Below are 26,029 nucleotides of genomic sequence, written 5' to 3'. Positions count from 1 at the left end.
CGACAGCGGTATTGCATAATGATACTGAAGAGTTGGTCGATACACGAGACGAGTGGCCACCTGGTGAACCGTCTCGTAACTACGATCTACAACCGCGTAAAAAGTGAGGTATTGATCATCGGCGTCGTGTAAAACTGTTGTGTATCGCAACTCTTCCTCATATCTAACCGGATGACGTGACTGAAAATCGTGCTTTCCCTAATGACCGATATACTAGAATGTTAGTTATTTAATGCTGGTGTTGAGGTGAATCCGGCAGTCGCGATAAGTCAAGCCTTATCATCAACTCGGCCTATCTGATTAGCGATCATGGAGACGGCTGAGACGAATGCTTACACCAGTGACGAGAAAGTAGGAAGGGTGTCTCAGAATGACTGGTTTGGAGAATTGGAGGAGCATTGGATTCTTCAATACGTGAGTTGTGAGGATTAATATTCCGCTGAAAATCCATCACGGCATACTTGCGACCGTAAAAATACGAAGGCTAAACGGCGACGCGAGTCGTAACGGCAATAGGGGTTGCATTGGTAATGGATGACCTAGAGTGCATTCTGGAATGGCTGCTCAGAGGTTACGAAAGAAGATGTGACATCGATAATTCAAAATGTACCGACTGGTGGTTGAGAAACCTGCAATTCAAAAACAATGGATGAGTGCGCACGTCACTATAATTTTGATGCACGCGATGGTACGGAGTGGTTTTCAATGCTGCGCAAACTGCACACAGTGCACACTGCACAGCACAGTCAAGGCTATTACTACCAAGCCGAACAAATCGCATTCGCAATGATAAGGACATACTTATGTATGTAGACTAGCGATGTAGATTTTATAGGGGAAGATATTCACCCACCTTGTCTGTTGTCGGATGGCACTAGTTCTGAATTAGTTATTGAAACGCTGATTATGAGAGCCCTGCTAACAGTATTGACCAAGTACCTTGTTAATACTGGAAACTGATGAATCTTAGCGTATATATGCTAGCATCCGATGTGTACCGAGATAACGAATATTATATCACGTTTCCGGTTTCCAAATACACCATGCTATTGTTGGCATGATATACCGGATTGCTTACAATCTCGTCATGGTAGTATTAGCTGTACAAAATATCCAAATTCGATACAACACGGGGTCCTAAATCAAGTCTTAATCACAAGAAACATTGATTGGGTTCATTGCAGCTCGCAGCCACTTGAATATACTAGATAAGGATATGTAATTCTCGGTACTGTAAAATCCAATTTTCATGGAATAGAGGCTAACGGTTTCATTGAAAGTAACCTGTAGCTATAGGCGGCAATCACCTCCATCCGTTCACTTCACAGGTGAAGAAGCCCTTTGGAATTCTAATTTACTGTCTTCTGATGCTCGTATACGTACCCTTCTACATCATTGGATATCTTATGGTAAAGAAAGGAGTTCTCCTTCTAAAGCTCAAAAAAGCAACAGGAGTTGGTTACGTGGAATATGGAAAGCTTGGCATCGTCAGCCGACGTAGCAGGGTAAGAATGAATTCGCGGAATGAAAACATCGACCATTAACGTCGGTATTAGCTTGGAAGACATATATTGAATAATGCTTCATACGAAAATATTAACCTCCATCGAAACGAACGCGGAAAAGTTAGCGACATTACTGAAGACATCGCACATATAGTACCAGGTGTACGTATAGATAAGACTTACTATCCTTCTTGGATACTTCGATAGTGACTAAATTCACGAATATCCCATATAACGTCATAATGAATCATATCATTGTATGTGATATTCAGTTATGCCTACATGCGATTGCAGCTCGAAGTCACTTGAATATACTGGACAAGGACATTTAATTTATCGATACTGTAAAGCCAATTTTTCATACAATTCATCAGTTGCTTCTTCTGTAACTATATGCTTTCATAGCTATTACCATGTATTGCACCACATGTTCGAACTTTGGCACCATAAGAAATGGCGTACAAATATATTGGTCAATCGTGAAGATTTTACCTGTAAATAACTAAGGCTTTAGAATTTTGAGGGCAAGCGACGATACGTATGGACGAACCCAGACTAACGCCTCTGGCTGCATTTTGATATCCAATTGTCATAAATGGCGATAATGCCTCAATACTTTAAAATTACCTTTCCTCATATGTCAATAGAGATTTATACTCGATACCGAGGAATGGAAATTGGGGATAAATGAATCAGTAGCTGTTATTCGTCGTCAATAAACTTTGATCTTACTAGGCGACGAAACTTTCGAATCGCACTTACGCAGTTGCATTCGCTTTCATTATGTGTCAAAATGTCAATTCGCTATGTTGTTAATCTGGCTACACCTATAGTTGCATTCCCAATCACATACTCATTGAAATCCAATATTTATGTGGCATTTTCAGGTTACTGACATATCCGCCGTTTCTACCGACAACGAACTGGACTTTCTGACTAACAGAAGCCCGGCGTACTTGTGGCGGATGTGTTTTTCAATGCCTTGGGAACTCGTGAAGACAGTGCTAAGGTGGATATGGCGTTATGTCCTTTATAGGGTTATTACCGCCCCTGAGTTTTTACATCGCCGGTACAGCAGGGTCACCCAGTCCCGAAAATGAAATATTCCATCGAAAATGTTGCATTGTTTTTTCGCGGTCATTTACATGAAGCATATAGTCCAGGTCAATAGGGGTTAATTGAATCTCGGTCAAATCCATTACTTATACCTACATCGTACATAGACGTAGCGGAAGTGGTTTTGTGACTTGACCTTGAACGGCAGTATCGAATGGCTGTCAATAACAGGTTTGTGACGCAAACAACCGACCCTCTATGTCAGGGGTGGGCAACTTCTCCAGTTGGCGGGCCGGATATAGGAAAATTAGGTACTTGGCGGGCCGGATTGCAAAATCGATACATTATACAACAATTTATCCACATATACACGGAATAAATCGTATTTATTGAATGTATTTTAACGACATAAAATGTCACTTCGAAGCCATTTCTCGCCGATAATGACGAAGATAATGCAGATTTGAGAAAAGCATTGTCATGCAGGTACCGCCAGCATGTCTGCTTCTATCTGATCCATTAACACACGGTGCAATAAAATTGTCTTTTAGTGACCGTCTTGCCGAGTGCGACATTTGATAAAACGGGTATCAATCGAAATGCTATCGCGGTGATGATTGCAAAAATATAAATTTTATTCTGCTCGTGGCCCTGGAACCCAACCAAAATCAGCCTAGAATGTTGCATTGTAACGGAGTTTGGTATTATGACCATGCCGTCTGGGAGCAAGTGAGAGCAGCGCAAACCGCAAGCGTGTTGACCATTAGTTGCACAACCGATTGAGCATTCACACTCTCACTCTAGTGCGCACTTGCTCCTGAGCTGTTCAGACGGCATAGTACCCCAAATTTACCAATATATCAATTCATTAGGGTTGAGTAATGGTAAGTATCGATAATGCAACATCCTAGTCTTCTCGCTTCGACCAGCTTACGCGTAATAGCTTTACTCTCGCACGATGCGCAGTGCGCACACACGTAGGCTATATAATAACTTACAGTCACTAAAATTTGACGTTTAAGCAAGTTGTGAGGGATCTCGGGAGACTAGGGCCGCGGGCCACATTATGATGTTACTCGGGAAAACTGTCCGCGGGCCGGACAAAATCCCGTCGCGGGCCGGATCCGGTTCGGTGACACAGATCGAGAAATTATCTCTTGTGCTGATGAAAATTTCTTGCAGATTTCGACCACAGGCGTAACATGGCGTAAAAATGAATTAACTCCTTGCGTGAATTGATAGCCTATTTACAGGAGTTCGGTCACGTGATTGATTGCACATAGCATTGCGAAATAATGGAAATTGCAGCAATATATTGAATTAAATTGCACAGAACGCTCTGCACCACCGATCGGCCGATATTTGAGCAGTCCATTTGACATCGATATAATCTATATTAATTTCCATCACCGATACCGATGTATGTATGATTTTTTGTGATGTGTTGGGTAGGCTATTTGGAGTCGAATTATGCATTTATAGCGGCAAGGCATAACGATATTAAATGCTGCGTTGCGTTATGGCTTATGATTAACAACAAAAAGAAAAGAAATTGTGTCCACGTGATATATTTTAGGAGATTGTAGGACATTTGGGGGAGTTATTATAGAGACTCCTAGACATGCATTCGCAAAGTAATCCCTTTTCAAAGTCTCATCGTTTTATAATTTCGGTCGCGTTGTTGACTATCTTTGTCCAATAATGCTATTTTACAAAATCAGTGGTAATATAAACTATAGATAACTAATTTGCGTAGTAGGGATGGTGTAAACCTCTGAAAGGTTGAGGTTCGTGTGGACGCGAACCTTTTTGAAAGGTTCTGTGTAAACGTCACGTGACGTCATATTGCTAATTCCAACCCTTCAGTTCAATGAAGTGATATATTAATGTGCACGATAACTAGCGACGACTCGGGCCACATATTGCCACAAAGCTGAAGTAGCCAACATACCAACTTTCTAAACGTCGCCAAATGTATCAACTGAACCAATCAAATAATATAATAATCCCACAAAATCAATATCTTCCGTCGCCTTGCCAACAATTTCGACGAGGGCAAAGGAATATAATCTTACGCCTTAACGGTCCAGGGCAGACCGGACAAAGTGTTCGGCGTCTAAGTGTTGCTACGTTGATATTGAGCAGAGTCTAAAATGGGTTTACCCAATTAACAAGTTATAGCCTACATCAGTAGCCAATGCCCCAATCGCGCACGGATTCGGTTTTTATGATACAATAAACATATGAAATTAAGATGTTCCCCGTACGCTTGCTAGATTTTTTGAATCAGACAACGATTTCAATTTCATTGATTGGTTAAATAAGCATCATTCGCTGACGACCTACATGTAGCGTATTTCTCTCTTAAAGTTGTGTGATTGCGGGTCAAGCCCACAGCAGAGAGTCCCTAAATATTAACAAACACAAAGCAGGCTATTTCGAGCAAACTTTTGTAACAAAGCTGGTAAATTTTTTGAGATTGTCAAGGTGCATGCTCGTTTAGTGTTGATTTTTTTTGCTGCCAGCGCCATGCGTATAGTGGCTCGCACTTGCAATGCAATAAACTTCGACCAAAGATGTTATAATGACGTGAAAATTGTTATATAAGATAAAGGTTCACAGTGCAGAACATACCAAGGTTCGTTTGTGAACGTGAACCTCTAAATTTCTGAGGTTCACACACAGAACGCGAACGTGAACCTCACGCTCACACCATCTCTAGTACGTAGGTTAGTTATCTATATATAATCACAACCCTCCACAAAGGTATTCCAAGGACATTGTACCTCTATGCGTGTTTTATAGAATGCGACAATAGGGTAATGCGACAGCAGACATGAATGAAGCATCGAGATAGTGGGATAGTGGCTTGCGTGTGTTCTAATTCATGTATCCCACGTATATCTGGGACAGATTTTGTATTCAAACATTGCGAATCTCAGGATTGTATGAATGATAAGCCCGCATTGAGAAACGAATTTATGACTGGCATTATTGCAGCCACACATTGCCGATAAAACGCGAAATAAGACATCATTGACTGGATTCACGATAGCTAGATTGCCTTTTCTAATAAATCAAGATTTGTAATATTTAACTCCGAAATTGCGACCAAATAGTCTTGTGTTCGCAACAATGGAGTGTCATGTGCTGTAGTAACTATAATGCATGGTGTTAAAATACCACAAGTCCAGTCGGTCTGAATCGCCAGTTACAATAACGTGCCTAATAATTTCCAGGCAAGAAAAGATTCAGCTTATATCAGACGAACAACTTGCGTACACGATCCTGAACACTGTGTTTGCACATTCGGTGAAATGGGACGAAGAAAGGCAAATGTACCGCTTGATGATGGAAGGCTTCGAAGACCTGTTCCTGTTCCAGGTAGATTGGGGATTTGATATACTTCCAGGCTGTGTGTGGTGATGAGAAGAGAAGCTGCAGACTTGTTAGGAATCGAGATTTCAATATTGCCAAAGAGTTTAATGCTGGTATACATGTATAGTTTCTGCAAATCATTCAGATAGGTAACTCGATATATCCTGCAATCGGTCAGTACTTAAAAGAGGATCGTATCCGGGAGATCAAATGTCTCGGCCGAAGCCACTTCAAATTTTCTACTTACATGCGTTCACCCCATAACCATGGAACCATTATTGAAAATTTCGGGAAATGTTCAAGCTATAGGTACCTTGCGGTCTGCAGTAAGGTAAAAAATAATTGTGTTATGGGGCGAAATAGGCAGTTTTTTACGTTCTTCTTTCTACTTCGACAACGTCGAAAGCTCCATTTGAGAGCCTTTCTCAAGGATGTGCGTATTATGCTTAATAGCTGTAATAAGGGATATTCGTTCCAAATTTGATCCACTCATTTGGAGTTGTGGCACACAAAATTTGCGATTTCCTTATATTCTCAGAAAAACTGCCATTATGTTTAATTGTTTCAATAGCAAAGTCGTCAAAATTTAGGTTACCAACCGAGGTTCCATCGCTGCCCAGTGCCCATTTTCAGGGCTTCGTGACCAAAGGTATAGCCAGTATTACATTTAGGAAGGGATTCTGGAGTGCTGCCTAAGTTTTTTGGGTTATTAATGCTTTCTGGTGAAGGATGTATATAGTATACAGTCGTAATATAGAATATTAATAATGGAAAATGCGGTAAAGAATGAACAACATTACCGTTGTCTTTTTGTTTAGGCTTTTAGAGGAACAAGGAAATGTTTTGATGTTTCCAACGCTGCCGTTTTATCAACAATGTGATTTCATTGTGCGTTATGCATCAGGATAAACTATGAACACCAAACAATGGCAATTGTTCATGATGATATATATTTCGCCGATGGCAGTAAGCAATCTGTGAAAACATGCGATTGTTGCCGACTTGCTTCCTGTAAGTAAGCGGTTCCCAACCGGTGGGGAATTCTCCACTTGTTTTATTTTCACGAATCGTCACTATCAATTATTGTAGGTAGTTCGCACCAAACAAAAGTCTTACCGGCATTTATTGGAGAGGACACTTTATAGGGCAGGAGTTTTAGGTTTTGGGAAATGAAAACGCGAAATTTATTATAAGTGGGTAATGCAGTAAGTTTGGGAAGCACTGTTGTAAGACGAACGTACGCGACGTCCGACCCGTTGTCAAATTTCATCAGGCCGTTTCTTCTTAAATATATTTAAGGATTTAGTCATCGCGATTGTTGACAGGAACACCTTTATGTCATGTCACACGTCAAAACCAGTATACCGTAACGCTGTCGCATCCACAAACCATGAATAGAGGCGGGGCTAATCACACTACGAATTTGCGGTAAATAGGCTGGCTCTTTGAACGTTGCCCGATATAGTGCTTTTTGTAACAAGGTAATTAAAGTTAGAAACAGATAGAAACCATAAATCTCCATTCTCGGAAATAATTAACGTCTCAGTATCATTACCGAGAACCCCGGACTTGTAAGCATGAATCCATGGACGCATAATTTAGCATTCCGTATGCCAACGCATGGCGCGTGAGTCGTACGGAAACCCTATTCAAGAACACATCAGATAAGTCAGTGAGCAAAACTACGTAAGATTGTGCTTACAAGTAAATTACCGTCTCCTTAAAAATGTTAAATCGCAATAGTGAACTCGCGCTTTTGACCAGATATCGATACTGAGACCACAACTTTTCTTTCACAATGACAATTTCACTTCAAGACGAAACACGGATAAATCAATGAATATGTATAACGAGGTTAGTTTAAATCGCTACCAGTATTCAGTCTCTCGCAATGGGTATTCAAGTGATATTCATTCGTTTCAAGGACAGTCACGTGCTGAAAAAGCATATCTACGATTCTTGAAATAGTGCGGTTGATAACTTACACAGTACTCACAAAAAGGGCATCGGGGTGGCAATACTGTGGATGTTGATTTAGCGCGGAAAGCTGAGATGCAGCAGTAATCAGAAATTCGGTGCCTCGATTTATTTGGGTAACATCGCCGTGAATTCACAGAGATGGCGCCTCCTTTATATACTGTCTTGACACCGTGTGCGAGAGTGACATGTACTTGAGAAACGGATCGGATGACGTCAGAACTCGATAACGTGACACTTTTGTGACGTCAGTAGTGAAGTAACATCTGTACACCGTTGAGATATATCTATTAAAAATTACCACCAACCATAAAGAAACGCTCAATGGAAAATAATTTACGTTTACTATTTGGGAGTAAAAGAGTGAATCTTTCATAAAGTCCGCTAACCCAATCCATTTTCTTCGGTTCCTCGCGACTTTCTGTGATAAACTATACCAGTGATATGGTTCTCAAAGTAGACTATATACCGCTTCCACGTGGCGAAATCGAAAAGTCGGATGTGTGCATGATATGAAGTGACCGAAATACGTCTAATAATTCCTTCTGCGCGCTATGACAAATAAATTAGTATAGTCCTCAAAACGCTCCTATGCGACGAAAAATTCCATTTGAATCACAAACACTAGATATCCCTAAAAGCATTTTCGTAAACCTCGAAAACTGCCCACCTTACCGAAAGTGTGACTTTCATTATAGATCTTGTTTTCGGGTCACCAACGGCCCCCTCCGCGATACTCCGCTCTGTCACAGAGAACATATATACTTACCCCCACTAAACAAAAAGCTAATTGAAAGATGTGTTAAATACTCAGGACCTATCAATTGAGATGCACTGCCACAGCATATCCGTGAATTGATCCATTATTATTATTATTATAGATTTAAAGATATTTATTTGATTACCGCCATATTAACCACGTTACCCTATACTTGGCCCAAACATTGTTTCCAGTTCAATATATTTGCTCCTAGTACTTTATTAAATAACGCAGCGAGATGTAGCCTATTTCGGCGAGTGTGTGATCAGACCAGAGTTTACGTCTGAGGTCATGTCGATTATTCCTTTCCGAAAACGAATTCTGTGTATGCTTTTTACTTCGGTATCAGCATTATTGCTGCTTATTTGTTGTGTATTTTCGCTGGATGAAAACAAATGATCTCTCTGTGGGCTGGCTACACAAACGTCCGCTGTGTTCACAGTATGTGCGGTATGGACTCTGACCGAAAACCGTGTATTCTACAGATTTTCACCGTATCGTAGGGTCTGCGTTAGAGCCACTTTCTGGTACAAGATTCAGCGTTTACACCCATTTCAGTTGGTGTATATGAGACGAACGCACCATTCCATACGGTGATACAGCGCAGGGGTGAAGCGGGCTACGTTTTTGTGGACCACCTTGCAAGCGGTGATACGCAGTCGCTTCGATAACAGTTTAGTTTCAATAGTTCTAAATTGGGTATTGCGTTCTGAACTACATTCATTGCAGTATGATTTACTTCAACTCGTAGACTTGCCCCGTATCAAGAGCGGACTGCATAGTAACAACCACATAATGGAGATACGAATGAAAACCGATTTGACAAAGTATGGCAAATGTAATTTTTCAAAGAACACTGTCCGCCGGCGACTTGTACCGGTAGTCATATTATAGATAATTAAGGTAAACGGTTTGCCTTAGTTATCTATAGTCATATGCCTGGTAACAACGAAAACGCGTGACATTAAAATGACATGATAGTATGCGTGGAAAAACGTGCGATTGACATATAGCAGCATACATAAATGGAATATTGTTAAGTAACGCTTTCTGTCAGCATAAATCTCGCTATTATTTTAAGCCTTGTTTTCAATTTCATTTAGGGATTTTACTGGGATGCTAGAGACGTTCTGATACGACCGGACTGCAAGAAAATAATAATTCAAATGAGCGACGGAAACGAGTACGCGTCAGACTGCGAACTCAAACTGCGTCCCACCTATAACCTAGCCAAGCTGCACGTTCAGGTAGAGATTGAAAGGTTTTGTGGCGACCCCGACGGTGTCATTATTCGATTGTGTCTTACGTCGCAGGTGTGCCTGTCGTATTTCGCGCCGGGGCTTTCGCATAACCACGTTCACTTTGTGCTTCCAAGCGCACTGGCCGTGATTTCAAGGAGGAAATTGAACCCTGACGGAGTGCTGTACAAGCTGTTTTACCAGCACTTTCGTTTTACGGAAAGAATCAATTATCAGGTCTCTTACATTTGTTTCACTATCACATACCCATATCCAGGCATGATTATTTTTGGCATACGCTACAACGGCAAAAGAGCATATTTTTGGCAATTTTCAAATTTTATATCTGGCAGTTTTGGAATCGTCAACTAGATAATTCGAATTGGTCAAATAAAATGTTTTATTTCGGTCAATATTATCAAACAAAACCACAAAACGTTCGGTATCTACTCAGAAGCTGTGCCAACAAACAACGAAAAGAAAAATGTCATGCGGACGCATTTCCATTCAACAGCTGATTGTTATAGCTGTTAAATTGACCTAAATCGTTCGCACTGAATTTACTTTTCTCCCAACGAATTCGAGAAAAATCAGCTAATCAGTAGCCGTTGATGGAAAGACTGTTGCCAGTTCTCCCCAGAAGGGCTTCAGCGCTTCATAATTTTCGAAGGGCTGGTCTGGCGTTCAAGCGGCATCGAAAGATCTACTTCATGTATTTATATCCCTAATGGGTGGGCATCTAATTCTTGTTGACGTTTTTATTTAAATAAAAATTAAAACCAAATTTTTCTAAATGTATTATTTTGGGATTTTTCGAGTGTCGCTTTGACAGTTTTTCCATCTGGTTCCTCGAATGCCCAAAATAATGCCTGTAAATATCCCTGGAACTTCTCCATCTTTATAGAAACAGAATTCACCTGCCTTGACTTATCGAAATCGCTAATCCCCAACGGTTAATTCCTAGGGATGAGACGAAAATATGTTCAACACGCGCGACTGCGTTGCTATGTGATTTCACCTTAGTGACGTCACAGAACCGTAATCATATGTCGTTGTCTTACATTACACTACAACACAACGCTAAAATTGTCGCCAAGAATTGGCTGAATGTCGTCATCAGTACCAAAGCTAGATAAGTTTGATTTTTAGACAATCGTATATACGACTTTGTCATGATCATGTTAACTACTCGAGATGAAATGCTATCATTGATTGCTGACGAAACTCATGCCAAACACTGTTTTCAGGCCCTCCGGGTACAGAAGGCCACCAACAACAAACGTTCCGCCCTGGACAGGCTTTTCTTTTTCTGGCAACCGTTTCCACTCACCAAAGAGCAATTTCTCGAGGGGGTAGCCAGAAAATGCAAAAAACATTACTTCGGCGAAGGCCAAAAGAAGTTCGACGCGTGTGTCAAGGAGGCTGAAGAACTATGTGAGGTAACACGCATTGGAACAAATAAGTATTGTCATAGCCAGGATAAATATATCTGGGAAGGGGGTGAATAAAATCTTCAACAATGAATGTAATTTCACGGATTCATTGCGACAGTAAGAAAGCGAAGTCACTATGGAATAATCGCAAATTTAGGAGCCAAAAGTGCCTTTCAGAGGAAGCCGCTCATTCATTGTAATCCAAATATGGCAGATTCCAGGCAGACTGTGAGTGCAGACCAGTGCTCTTCCATATACTGGTGTACATGTGGTGACTAAACAAAATAAGGCCACCAGCCCCGCGCGTGGCTGATTACGGCTTTTTGCACGGGCTGATTACTGACTAAAAGGTCAGCCTCTCCACTAGCGACACCCAAGGATATAAACCACTGCGGTCGAGTGTCATGTCCCTCATGAACCCTGTTCCCGGTAATATGAGGTAAAAAGCGATAGGAAAAATCATCATGCATATCATATTCATTATGTCAATTATACCAAACGTAGCTGCCCAAGCGTTACGTAGTGTCGGCGAGAGTTCGATGGCTGCGGGCTGCTTGGAAGTTTTATTTCATAGCATAAAACAGAATTCGATTTTATATGAGAAACTAGCAAAGAGAGTAATTATTGACTATTCTGTTATTACACATTAACTAACAACTGAAACACAGGCATGTTATGTTCTTCGATTGTCACCTCACTAATGGATCGATACGTGTTCCCACTCCTCTTTCGAGATTTAATTTCGCACAAACAAGAGCAGCCGTTTTTGCATAAATTCGTTGTCAGCATTTGGGTCTGCACAGAAATTGCCCTTTGTGCTACGTTTCTGTGTTCTGGCAGATTTAACTGTTGCATCAAAGGGTCCATAGTGCCTCTTTTAATGATACTTTCATACCAAAATACGATCGGTGCTGCTCAATCAATCCTTAAGTTTTATAGTAGGCCGATCATGAATGAATAGTTGAAATGTCGAAGATATAATTATGCCATTATGTTACATTGTAACAAATCAAGATGGGCAATTGGCAAGAATAAGTGGCAACTGTTGCCAGTCGACGAAACTCTGGTTTACTGTGACAAATCTGTGATGCACCCTTGTAGGCCCCGGTTTTGTAGTGGTGCACCTCCAGCATATTTTAGTGCGCCCTCAGCTGCAACGTACACACCGGTTGAAGAGCGCTGGTGTAATCCAGGGCTGCCAACTGCGGGAAGGCTCTGGAAGCCAAATTCTTCAGAAAATAGTGCCGAACTGACTCGAAAAGTGCCAAATTATCTTTATTGCTAGAAATTACCGTATGTATAAAGAGAAATGAGGTTCAACAGTCCAATTCAGCTTAAAAGGTTGCAACAGGAAGTTCGTACATCTTGATGGAATTCATTTTGCTCTGCATGGGGTTGTCAAGTCGAATTAAATCTGTAACAGTCCAGAATTCTTCGACAAAAGCGGTAAAAGATGAACTGTCTATAGGTGAACTTTCCAGTGGATCAGCTCGAATAGTGGCATCACCATTTGTATATATGCGTACTTGCCTAGTTTTGGCCCAAGCAAGGAAGAGCATGTCTAGTAGCCTAACTGGAACTGGTTAATGATAAAGTTGGCATTACAAACTGGGTTTTGCTGTGGACCTGCGAGGCTGCGCTCTCATATTCCAATGTACGGTAATGCAAGATATCGATTTATAGGACGTAAGACACCTATATATGCCTGTACTGTAATTCCATATTCTCTCGTTTTAACACAGTGGTTCCCAACCTTTTTGTCTTCATTCCCACTTCAGATTTATTCCGAGCCTTCATTCCCCACCAGGACCGTATCAGCACTTCGTCAGCCCCGCCAAAAAAACGTTGGTCTTGGGCCCCCACAGGGTGATAAACCCAACTTCTGGGGGGAGAAGCCCCCCAGAACCGGCTTAGCCTGTACGCTTTTTTCCGCTACTTGTCAGCTACATTTGGTCTACTGTTTAGTGCGCCACTTCATGTTGACTAAACGCGCAAGCGCGAAAAATTTATATAATTCGTGTTTGAATCGGTCAATATGATCGGGAATTGCATATAGTTTGTTATGAATTTTATATCCCCTCTCTGCTCAGGTAATCAGATTCACCGGTAGAGCTGAGTGAGGTGTGTTGGAAATGGTAGGACCTCTAAATAAGAATTAAACATATTCGGGCGGACACGTTGGTATAGTGACTTTGTTTCATTATGCTATTTCGTGACCTCCTGTATCTGCTATGTCAAAAGATATGGAAATCGCCAAAACTAAAAGGCACATACGATTTCAAATTGGTATTTTCGTGGGGGACGGGTACCCAATAATAAGATATTCGGCAATAATAAATCGCGCACGCAGCGCGAAAAATCTTTGAAAAAGTGGCATAAATTTACAAAAAAATACCTAATTTATGTTAATTCACGAAATAACTTGGGGCCTCTTCGAGCTCGCCCCCCAAAACTGGGGGGGTTTGGGGTGCGGCAGCTACGGTCCTGTTCCCCACTACCAAAGCACTTTTGTCATCACAGAGCAACTATTTGCTGGTTTGTCTACACAAGACACACAGTCACACCAGTACGCAAGACAACCGCCTCTAACTGCAACATAAAACGTATTGTAAACCTATACCAGTATCGTCCAAAATTTCGCGAAATCGTTATTTCACGTCAAACTAGTCGTGCTGGATGGGTTTGTGACGCCATGATTGGCTATCCAGAGTTAAAAATGAGGTTTTGTGAACATCACGCAATATAATTTTCGATACATACATTTCAGAGCTGTTAACTGGTAACGGTAATTGCGCATGTGTCTCCGTGAATATGTAGGCTGTTCTGTATATAATTTCGAACAAATGCATCTATTCCCCTCCAGAAATCATTGAATTCCCCACCAGTGGGGAATTCCCCACCGTTTGGGAACCGCTGTCCTAACATCACATGCTTTCTTACGTGCACGAGTAAACAGCACTTGATACTGATCTAATGTGCTGGTAATAAATAATAATAATAATAAATAGATATATTACTTTGCACGTGGAAGTTAAATAAGGTGTGCAAATATAAATATTGCACTTGTAACCCCGCGATGACCGGTGGCCTATACCACATGCCTCGATAAGGACGTATGGATGGATCATCAGTTCTAACAAACACCACTCACAGTGAGGATAACGTGCGGAATTCAGTATTGATTTAGTCATCACTAGGGCGGTTTTTTGACCTAAAAAGGAAGATTATGACCTAAAAAATCTAAAATTTGACTTTTTCGGCCTAAACAAACTGAATTTCGACCAAATTTTGACCTAACGTTTGCAAATTAGGTGTTTTCCCACATAATGTTAAAATTGTACGACTTATATTCATTTCTGGTTGGAACTGGCTGTCCTAACGAAGTAGTTTGGCCTGAAAAACGTTTGTGGCTCAGAAACAGGCAACTTTTTTCATGAAGAAAACAATATTTTACCGAAATCCGGCCCTATGAAGAATTCCAGTGGTTACAATATGTATTATGGTAGAAATAATTTAAAAAAATTGTACTGCAACGAGAGATACTTTCCTACATTCTTGGGTAGAAAATGCATGTCCTTACTAAGAAGCTTGCCAAGGACGTTCAACAGCAGCAGTTGTTGGCTGACAACACTCAAGTTGTGCGTGCACTGCTGGTGACACACCGAGTTGCTTCGTTCTGACAATGTTGTCAACAGCACAATTTTTCATCATGCGCTTCCTAATATATGAATGATGCAATGCACAAGAAGTCTTTCTTCAGTTAGGATATTGCGGTACGTTGACCATAACACCATGTCTACCTATTTGTTTTATTTGACCATTTATACAATTGAATAGTATATTTATATTGAAATGAACCCGAATATTTTCGGCCGACACTCGTCAGGGGTAATCGTCAGCAACTAGTAGAGAATTGGAAAGAACATTGTATATCAACGATCGTATCACAAAATGACCATTTATGATTCACAATGAGCAGACAATTAGCCGTTCACGACAGTAGGCCTATAAAATAGGCTACAAGCTGTAAAATATCAAATGATAAGTTCACCGACAGTGCAAAATCTACGATACAAACAAAATGCAGACGTCAAAAAATGTTTGACTTAATGAAAAATGTTGACAAATTCTGACGTGTCAAATAAAGCACCCTAGTCATCAGTGGTGGCTTTTGGGGTAGGCGAGGTAGGCGGTCGCCTAGGGCCCCCCTGGTTGATTTACGCGCTTTCGAGGCCCCCCCTCAGTTGATTACCAGAGAACCCGGCCCTACCAACTCGGCCCTCGGAGAACCCAACCCTTGGAGAACCCGGCCCTCGGAGAACCCGGCCCTCGGGAAATTTTGTATATCAAGCACACGTGGTCTATTCACGGTGTTTTTCGACTACTCTGGACCTCGGTGAATGCGGCCCTCGAACAATTTTGAATGCATTAAAGTTGCGATAATGTAGATAAGGGGGGCCCCCAGAAGTTTCGCCTAGGGCCCCCCTAATCGTAAGGCCACCACTGCTAGTCATCACCCATCACTACCAACTAGAAAGGTTGACAGAATTATAATCGCCTCGCCCTTGTACTGTACAATTTACTATACATGTAGAGTAGGCTATACCTTGAATGATATTCGACCTTCCTCGGTGTGCCGTACGGCATCGGTCCCAGTGCTTGTCTGCGCATTCACACAAAATTAATGTAAATGATTTAATGAATCAGACGATTTGTTAATGAGTGGTACTTCTTAATGGAAGACGCAGCGAATATAACCTATGTGTAAACGCAACCGTAAAACCATTGCAATTGGCTACCGTCGGTGTCGTGGATGAGTCAATTTTTTTCCTGGTGGCACCTCAATCAGTATTGTTAGCGTGGCAAGTGCAAAATTTTATGCACGCTGGCAGCCCACGACAGGTTCGATATACGGAGGCTAATATAGGCCAACTGTCCGCGCGTACCCGAATAGGCAATTTGTGCGTCATGTCAAACCTGGTAATGCAACGCACGGTTCTCTGTACTTGCAAATCGGAATTCTGGCGGCAATCGATTAATCACATTCTGCTATTGTTGATTCGGACAAACGTCAAAATGCATAGTAGACGCGCAATACGGACTGATGGCGAATAGGGCTTTAGGCCAAAACATAGTGACATTTCAGGCGCGCAGGTGTACGGTATTCAAATACCACATAAACCCTCCAGCCATGTAACTTTTCCTGACAAAGCGGACGTTACTTTACTACTGATCTTTGCTTACTCTTGTTTTGCACTTTACAGAGTAGCCCGGAAAATATAATGGAAGAGCTAAAAGAACGCACGCACAGCTTGTTTCCTCCGAAGTTTGTCACTGACGAGCACATGAAAAAGGTCAGTGCGATGACACTGCGGTGAGCTTGAGCCCTTTTCCTTGGATTCGGTGGCGACTTATTAACATGATTTGCGAATCAGGACTGTCGTTTATTACCTTTCGGGTCGCCTTACGATTACACAGGAGTTATTTTGTGTATGTGTGTGCCATCTAGTGCATGTACGATAAACATGGGCGGTTGGCAACTTGCATGACTGGGAGCCAGGTAATCTCAATCGTTTATAGAAAACCGGTACCCTGAAGAGACGAATCATGTTGGCACCTTCGGAATCAGAGGTCAGGCTGAAATCCATAAGCATTTACTACGAAAAGGACTTGCAAATTGGATGCGGTCTGATATCAAATCACTCGTCCACCCGGATGCGAACTTGGTCATCTCATGAGATTGCACCTACAAACACTTCCTATGTTAACAACAGCGTACATAAAAAAGCCTTTTCGAAGAGGCCCCTGCATTCTGATCAAGAACATATATAGAGAGAGTCGAAAGAAGGATAAAATAAATAGGCTATGACGTATTTCTGAAGGGTAAAGGGTTGTTCTGCTATATACCGTCTGAACGAAATCGATATGCCGCGATACCTTATCGGCTTATCCGGTCAGCAACTGCGGACAATGCACGCCAGTATCCATGACAGTATACCGTGGCGATATCGCGTTCATACTACTTCAAATTCCAATGCTGCTGTCCGTAACGGAAAAACCGGTAGTTATTCCAATGGATGAGAATCAGTGTTGTCTGGATTCCATCTCAGCGGATGAGCCACTTTCACCGGCAGACAAATGCACCTATTTCTATAATGACACAATGATATTCAGGTGCCTTACATGGCCTTCTTGGCTGAATACTACTTCGTCATGAGGGAATTTGTCAGGCAGCTGATTCCGTTCATCGACAAGTAAGATGGAATAGCGTTATTTCGTAAAGTATTCAGGAAACATAAAATAAATTCGTATCAATTTTATCACAAACTAAGTTAGGCCTATTAGCGATTTAGAATCGGTAGCCCCTAATAAACTTGATGACGTCAATTTCCGTGCAAATTCTCACGCGTTAAACCACGGCTATAATTCCGACGTAACACATCCATTCGATTGCCTGCAGTCAAAGGCGTTGATATCGCAATGTAAAATTCCTAGATCATTTCATGTTGTGTTTAATCTATTCAGAGTTTTTGATATCTGCAAAAATGGGAAGAAAGTATGATTTTCGAAAAAGGAGAGAAAGGAATATTTTTATCGAAATGACTTTTAAATCCGTTTCAAATCCTTGTTAGGAGCAGATATTGGAAGTCTGCCCACTCGGGCTGGATTCATTCATTGTCTGCTCATTGCGAATCATAAGCATTCAAATGGAACAAATAGGTTGAGATGGTGTACTGTTATGCTCAACGTACCGCAATATCCTAACTGAAGCAAGACTGCTGGGGCATTGCATAGTTCTTACATCACGAAGCGCATAATGAAACATTGTGATGTATATTTATGTGGCTATAGCCACCTTTGTCAAAATGAAGATGAGCAGTGCAATTCTAACATTATGTGGGAAAACACCTAATTTGCATACGTTAGGTCAAATGTGGTCAAAATTACGTTTTAAGGTGGAAAATGTCCGAATTTTGATTTTTTATGTCAAAATCTTCCATTTTTAGGTCAAAAAATCGCCCTACTCATAACACCCGCGGGCTAGATACAAAAATATACTTGGATATGGCGACAAATCCACTGCCCCGTAATCGTTGAATCTAACATAATCAACAACAACCATTTGTGTGGTTTGGGTATTTCATGCCAAAAACATATTTGTCGAGTTTTGCTGACTTCGGCGGATAGCATATCCGACATGTTTTTGCTGGCGAGCCCCAGTGCACGTGTAAGCACTTACGCATTTCCGAAGTACTCAACTATATTTCGTCAACTTTCATTCCTTACTCAACTAACTTCTGCTTCAGCAGTATTCAGGTCAAACTACGTATTTTCCGCCTGTAATACTCTGTCATGTAACATGTGGCGTTTGGATGGATTTGCATCACTCAATTGTGACTGAAATAAAGTAAGGCAACCGGGCTATGCATAGCACCCTGCTAAAGGAATGTAATTTTGGAAATTGCGCCTATAACTGCGGCGTCCTTGGTCATTTTGGGCCAACGGCGATGATTCTTTTGCTATTTTGAACCGTAACACCGGCGATTGACTCCCAAAAACTCGGCGACCTCTTGCACAAATCTAGTTTCTCAAACTAAAAAAATTGATTAATCGTGAGACCTTGCGTAATTTTCTTATGTTTTTATAATCACTACATCTACTCATAATTCAGTAGAATTTTACACAGTCATTTCTGCTGTATCTGGAAGCGTCGACAATGACTGCTGCTATATGTAACCTGTGCTGCTTCAGTAATCAACTACTTTTAGAGAAGAATGGAAGGAACTAAGTCACGAGGTCGCCAAGCACGTTCCCAGGTTCGACGAATCCAATATGATAGACGCAATCGCAACAAGTATCCATCAGGTACCTTATTGGATATCGATATAGCCGTGAACCGTGAGTCTATAGCTATACCATATCAAGTTCTTCAAACGAAATGACTTTGCGCTACATTTACGCTGTATGTGTATGCTGTTGACGTGTGACACTATCTGTGACGGTCATATCGTATTTACCTTGCACTCCGTCAGTTATATATGACCAGACTGTCTGAGAGCACAGAAATATTTCGAGACATTTCTATTCCCGACGGTTGGTGAACTAAACTGTTCGTGCTGGTGGTGAGTTGCATGTCCCCAACGGTCACCAAAGCATTATTGATTGGTTATCAGCTTTATCTTGCGAATGGTTATCATGTTCAATCGGCGAGCCGCTGCTCACCGAAGCGCGAAGCCGCTGTCTGATCCGTGTAGACTGGAGGACATTTCTCGGCATCGGGCCAAATCACCAAATTCGGCTTGCCTATATCCAAATTCATATTCATGCCCAATTGCCCATCTCCTATGCAAATACATTAACTTCCGCATTGTACGAGCGACTGTTATTTATTTAGGTCGGACTGATGCATTTCTGTGATCATAGCAGCTACATCCGCTATTTCGCTTTCCGGTGAGTACGTAATAATTTAATGAAGTGGTTATCCGACGCACTTACTTTAAGTTATTGCTATTTGCGTATACAAAAGTTTAGCTAGAACTACAGTGGACAGTGCTCCAAGTACGAAGCTGACTAATACAGGCCTGGTGTACAATGGCCAATGACGGCCGAACCACAATGAACACCAAAGCGACGACAATAGGCCTAAGGACAACGACAGCATTCATGGCTTATAGTCAAGCTTATACTTCTTGTTAGAAGCATTGGTCATTTTCACCAGGCTGATATGCTTTAGCATGATTGCTGATTACCGTTCATTTTCACTTTCCTTCTAGCGCCGTATTGTAAATTAAGGTTCCGTTTACGCAGATCAGATAGAGCGATGAAACCTAGATAACCTCCAACACGTAGCTAAGACAGGAGTCTGGAATCGATTGGTGTTGCAGTAATGCAACGTGCCACTACGCTTCTCGGCATTACAGCCGCGCTGTTGACAGGTTAAAACGTTATTAAACTCGAACTGACAAGCGCGTCGTGATTGAACGACACCTTGCTTCATGACGTCATCACAAACGTTTTGTCATAAGTAGGGCGATTTTTTTGACATGTCAAAACAAATCAAAATTAGGTCAAAATTGTAGTGTTAGGTCAAAAAATGTCCAAATGTTTTACAAAGTTGAAACTTCTTTGCAGCCTGCATGTCGTTTGTATCGTAGATTTTGCACTGTCGGTGAACTTATCATTCGACATTTTACAGCTTGTAGCCTTCTTAATAGGTCTACCGTTGTAGACGTACCATTGTCTGCTCTTTGTGAATCATACACATTCAAATGAAACAAATTGGTTAACATGGTGTTATGCTCAACGTATCGCAATATCCCGACTGAAACAAGACTGCGTGGGCATTGCATGGTTCTTATATCAAGAAGCGCACGATGAAGAATTGTGATGTAGACAATGAAGAATGAAGCAACACGGTTTGTCACCAGCAGTGTACGCACAACTTCAGTGTTGTCAGCCAACAACCGCCGCTGTTGAACGTTCTTTCTCAATTCTTGACAAGCTACTTAGTAAGGACACACACTCTCTACCCGAGAATGTAGGAAAGTAATTTTCGTTGTACTACAATTTTTTAAAATTATTTCTACCATAATGCCTAATGTAACTACTGGAATTCTTCATAGGGCCAGATTTTGTTAAAATGAAATTTTTTAATGTAAAAATTGGTCAGTTTTTGAGGCATAAAAGTTTTTATTCAGGTCAAACTACATCGTAAGGACAGACAGTTCCAACGAGAAATGAGGATAAGTAGTACAATTGTAACATTATTTGGGAAAACACCTAATTTGCATATCCTAGGTCCAATTTGGTCAAAATTAGGATTTTTAAAGTAAAAAAATGTCAAAATATTGATTTTTTAGGTCATAATCTTCCGTTTTTTTATGTCAAAAAAGATCACCCTAGTCATAAGGCTGAATACCAAGTATACCATAGAAACCGTGTGTGCTGTACTAAATGACGAAATGACGTGTTGATTTGACATTTCGCACTGTTGTTGACACATCCGGGACTTCAAATTTGAAATCAGAATATTATTTGTGCTATCATGTGCTATCATTGTTACGGAATCAGGCACAACCCTTTCTGAAATTCAGACTTATAGCGAACAGTAACTTTACAGCGGTAATTTATTCACCGATAGCTTTCCGGTGACTCTCATTAGCAGCGAAAGTCAGTATTATGGTTATTCAAAGTACATCTCATCGTTTGATTATAGTGTTACGGTTATCGATCAGATTCAAATTCGTTCAAGGTATGGATCCATGGCAATACGGGTGCCGTTCGAGCCATTCGAGAACGTCGACGACTGGGAAGAATTCGAGGAGGAACATGCTATTGACGCTAGGAAAGTAAAGAACGATCCTATCCTGTTGATCAGACAAAGAGATGTCCTTAGAACAAGGCAAGTACAACGAGCACGTGTACTGTCGTGGAGTTCACCTGAGGCAAATTCTTTCGAGATTATTACGTTACCGCTTACCGGGTCCGGGACATCATATACTGTTATTATGATTACGGCAGGGCAACATCGAGTTGGCCTACCTGAACGATTCGATACTGAATCGAGTATCACTAATTATGACGTCATAACATCATGAATGACGTGGAAAGTTCACATATGCGCTTTTTATGCGGTCGCAAAGAATATTGTGACAGCTCTACACTACACCACATAACGATATTTCGGTATATTTTTTCGACTACACCTTTTTCATTGCACTTTGCGACAACGCGTGGGTTGATCATGACTTCACAAATATGTAAATTCCACAAACGTGTAGACCAGTGGTTGTCAGTCTGGGTTCCGCGAAACCTCTAAATTCGCAACATAAGGCAGTTCCGCTTCATAACTGTTAAAACTTCAGGACTCACATCAACAGAATGGCCGGGTATGCCTAGTGATACAAACATATTGCTGTTCAGAGATGCTTTGTTATATCGGTTGTGGAAAAACTAAGAAGTTGGGATTGAAATTGTAACGTACAAAAAGGCATGAAGCCTCACCCCAGAATGCCTTTTCTGCAGTGATATACATAATCTACATTACAGAAGAACTTCACGAATCTGTTTCTCAATTTTGATGCCAAATATGTTACGCTCAAATCCAAATGTGTCGTCGGAAGCACTAAATGTTTATAATCCATGCGCCTCCACCTATCTTTGTGAAAATGAATTTTGGCTCCATACTTTCTGCATTTGTATGATGTTATTTTCATGAAATGTCAAATTGTTGCTGTTTATCACTACCCCGCTGTTGATATTTGCACAAGAAAGAGTACGGTTACACGATAATTGAGCTAAATTTGAACTAAAACTTATTTGGGAAACCGCGGGGGTACCTGACGGTCCAAAAAGAGTACAAGAAGTCAAAAAGGTTGAGAACCACGTTTATATTACGTTTTGACGCGGCAAAACGAGGTTCCAAGGCTTCCACAGTGAAAATACTATCAAAACTATAATTCTCACTGGTAAATTACCTCTCAGAGACAAGGAGCGTATAATTTCAGTACTCGGAAGTATCAGCTCTCATTATTCGACTAGGATCATTACAATTAACACTCGATTCAGATTCTCTCACACTCGAATCATTGTATCCAGCCCTACACGAGATATGGGTTAATCACTTTGTCGTTGCAGGTCGTTCTTGAAAATATTTGTCGACTTCATCCCGACACCGGGCCTTGACCTGACGCTCGCAAACACCGAATACAACTTCGGAATGACCGGACCGGATTTAGCCGCCGCCAAGTTCAAAGAAAATTTACGAATGGTGGACCAGAAGTTGAAGGTGCTTTACTTTACGTACTATGGAGGCTTGATACAGGCTGAGGTGGACAAAGTAGTCATGGCAGTGTGTGGGCCATTGCAGGTCAAGGCAATATGCGCATGCCGTCCGCAGCCCACATGTTGGTGACCATGACCATTGCTGCGAAAAGATCAATCTTCGAATTTAGATTAGGTCATCATGATATGGGGACTGCTTCTGCTGTTCGCAATTATAGTTTCACTCATTAGCGATGCAAACCAGTTAAACAATACTTTCTTCCTTGCAAAAGCCCAAATGTAAAAAGCTGTTTTGCGTCAAAAATTGTACATGTAAAAAGTGGAAGTAGTATGAAAACATAACTATTGCGTAAGTAGTAGCAAATCTTACTTGATTACTCTGAAATAGTATTATATCTATAAATAAATTATATCTGACCATCTCTGTTTAGTGGTATAGCTTAGTGACAGATCGCCCGCGTTATCGGTATAGGTAGGTTGTGGGTTCGAGCCGCGATCAGGGCAGACGGAAGACATGCTTGTAAAACCGGTATCCACGATCCGCCTTATGCACGCGGAACTGCCGTTTCATGGAGAGGAATATAGTGGTGCTGACTCGATAACCTTGTATTCCGTTCGAATCTCCATAGTCCAAGAACATAGTTTGTGCAGACGAAAATATACTCCCGTCCTTCTCGCAACAAAGCTGTATCGGATTGCATTGGTCAACATGTTTAATGGAAATTGTCCATGCTCTGTAATATACATTGGGTTTTGGCAGTGGTGGACAGTAACGAAGTACGTCTTCATTTTGGAGTAGGCCTACTATAACTTAAATTGATTACTCAGCTGCTGGTTATGTTTCAGACAATTTCCGCATATACTTGCTACTTCTGCTTCTAATTGAGTAGGAATTCGATACTCACACTTGGGTAGCAACGTTGTCTATTTTGATCACCTCCTGATATAAATGAACTTCCGACGCACCATGACATGCGGAGGCTCTAAAGTTGAGAGTTGTGGCCTAATAGGACGAACGCAGCCTTGATTCCAATTTCAATTTTTACATAAGTTGATTATCCTGACCCGGGTCAATCGATCGGTTGTGGTCTTGGAGTTTCCCTGTGTGTAGTTTTCATTGAATTTTACACATTTTTGCAGGATATGGAGTCAACTTTACCGATAACCACCAACCCCGGGGAGCACCGGGCCGAAGGACTGAGATTGGTGCCGCTGGAGGAAATAGTTCGCACCGTGTGTTACTAGTTTTAAAATGAGAGATTTGCTGACAGTGGAAAGGATCTACTGTTTTCTGTTACGCTATGCGCAAAGTGATTTTTGCCGGAAATTTGATGTCACGGGGACACTGACGGTTGATGGTTATGTAGCGATATGTAGCCCTTTTTTGACTTATACATCCTTGCGTTCCATAATCAGAAATGAAGATATTCGTACATTTATTCGTCAATTGCTTCGTTATTTTACGTTTTGAAATATATTAGTATTCTGTTACTAGTGCGCTTTCCATGGAGGCAATTATTACCAACGCGGGAGTCAGAGAGCTCCGTCGGGACGGTATGACGACAATCTATCTGTTACACCACAATATACATTTGGCGCCTCGTTATTGGTTGAATTGATATTCGTTAATAATATTCAGCAGAGCTACACCCATGTCAATGATAGGAAAGAGATTTGTGTCATCTCTGACATATCCAATGATTCCCCAGCACGCAATATTGCACGTCTCCTGATTTCTATAATCTCACAAAAATGTGTCTGTTATAATGATGTCCTATATCATTCGAGGTACAACCAATTTCTTTCCACGAATTTGCAGATACGACTATATGAAGTTGTCTTATCTACATTCTTAGAATTGGTCATTCATATTTGTATGCTAAGATACTTTTTAGTACGCTGGATGCGGAAAAGCTGTTGAAGCACCATGCAAATGTTCCATGTGGGACAACTGTATCGTTCGTATCTTTTTATAACAATTTCTCTGGTAATTGTTTCTTTTATTATACAAGAGGTTTGGTTCGAATAACCCGTCTACTGTACTATATACATAAGGGATACAATTGCAAGGACGGTTCTTAACTCTTTTTTCACCGTGGACCCCTGAATTTTATTTGCTGGTTTGCGTGTTACATAACATAACATGAAATCAAATACATAGTGACATAATGTTTCATTTATACAACCATTCATTATGACATCATACATACTAAGAATTATTTACAAGTTCAAATTTGTACCTTGCACTAGAGATGTAGGAATCATGGATTTTTGGATCCGGATCCAATCCTGTTCGATAAAATGGAATCCTCTGCCAATTCGGATCCTGTTTCCGCCGCCTTCATTATTCAAATCCGAAGTTTGCTACTGAGAAATTGCGGTGCAATGCAGAAACAGCTTATGGGTCCAAGTTCGAACAATATATTAAAGTAAATAAACAGAAAACTTGCCGGATTCCTATCCGGTTAGAATCCAAAATCTGGATCCTGTACATATCTACCATAGTACCACACACACAATCAGAATGGCTGGCTCATTTCAAAGATACATTTTCATCGAAGCCGATTGAGGCAATCGCGGTTAGTTAGGTTGGCGCTGGAGGGCTCAGGAACAAATTATGGTCAAAAGTACGTGCCGAAATTGGAAAATGCACACTTGCTCACTTTCTCAAAGCTGGAAGCCGGCATAACGACTATATACGTGATTGCATATTGGATAGACCAGTGGTTCTCAACCTTTTTGTCTTCATTGCCCACTTCAGATTTATTCCGGGTCTTCATTCCCCACTACCCAAAACCATCGTCGTATTTCCTTATAACTCTTGTCATTACTGAGCAGCTATCTGCTTGTTCGAGTACACAAGACACACAACCACACCATCACCAAGGCATCCGGCAC

At 41.2% G+C, this 26,029-nt stretch overlaps 1 protein-coding gene across 1 annotated transcript; it reads left to right on the top strand.

The window, feature by feature from the left end:
* Window positions 1-275: 275 nt before the first annotated feature.
* On the top strand, window positions 276-24,622 carry LOC145458982 (uncharacterized). The gene is made up of 14 exons (XM_080337498.1): window positions 276-414; window positions 1,329-1,505; window positions 2,393-2,514; window positions 5,801-5,945; window positions 9,780-9,923; window positions 9,990-10,151; window positions 11,162-11,353; window positions 16,612-16,701; window positions 17,522-17,601; window positions 19,117-19,213; window positions 19,743-19,798; window positions 21,600-21,749; window positions 22,985-23,135; window positions 24,272-24,622. The coding sequence occupies exons 1-14, from the start codon at window positions 310-312 to the stop codon at window positions 24,374-24,376; spliced, it is 1,776 nt and encodes a 591-aa protein (XP_080193624.1). The 5' UTR covers window positions 276-309; the 3' UTR covers window positions 24,377-24,622.
* Window positions 24,623-26,029: the final 1,407 nt, after the last annotated feature.

This window comes from Botryllus schlosseri, chromosome 16 (assembly GCF_051294905.1).
Source record: "Botryllus schlosseri isolate E-star chromosome 16, Bs_hap1, whole genome shotgun sequence".
NCBI lineage: Eukaryota > Metazoa > Chordata > Ascidiacea > Stolidobranchia > Styelidae > Botryllus > Botryllus schlosseri.
This window is presented reverse-complemented; position numbering and strand designations above follow the sequence as displayed.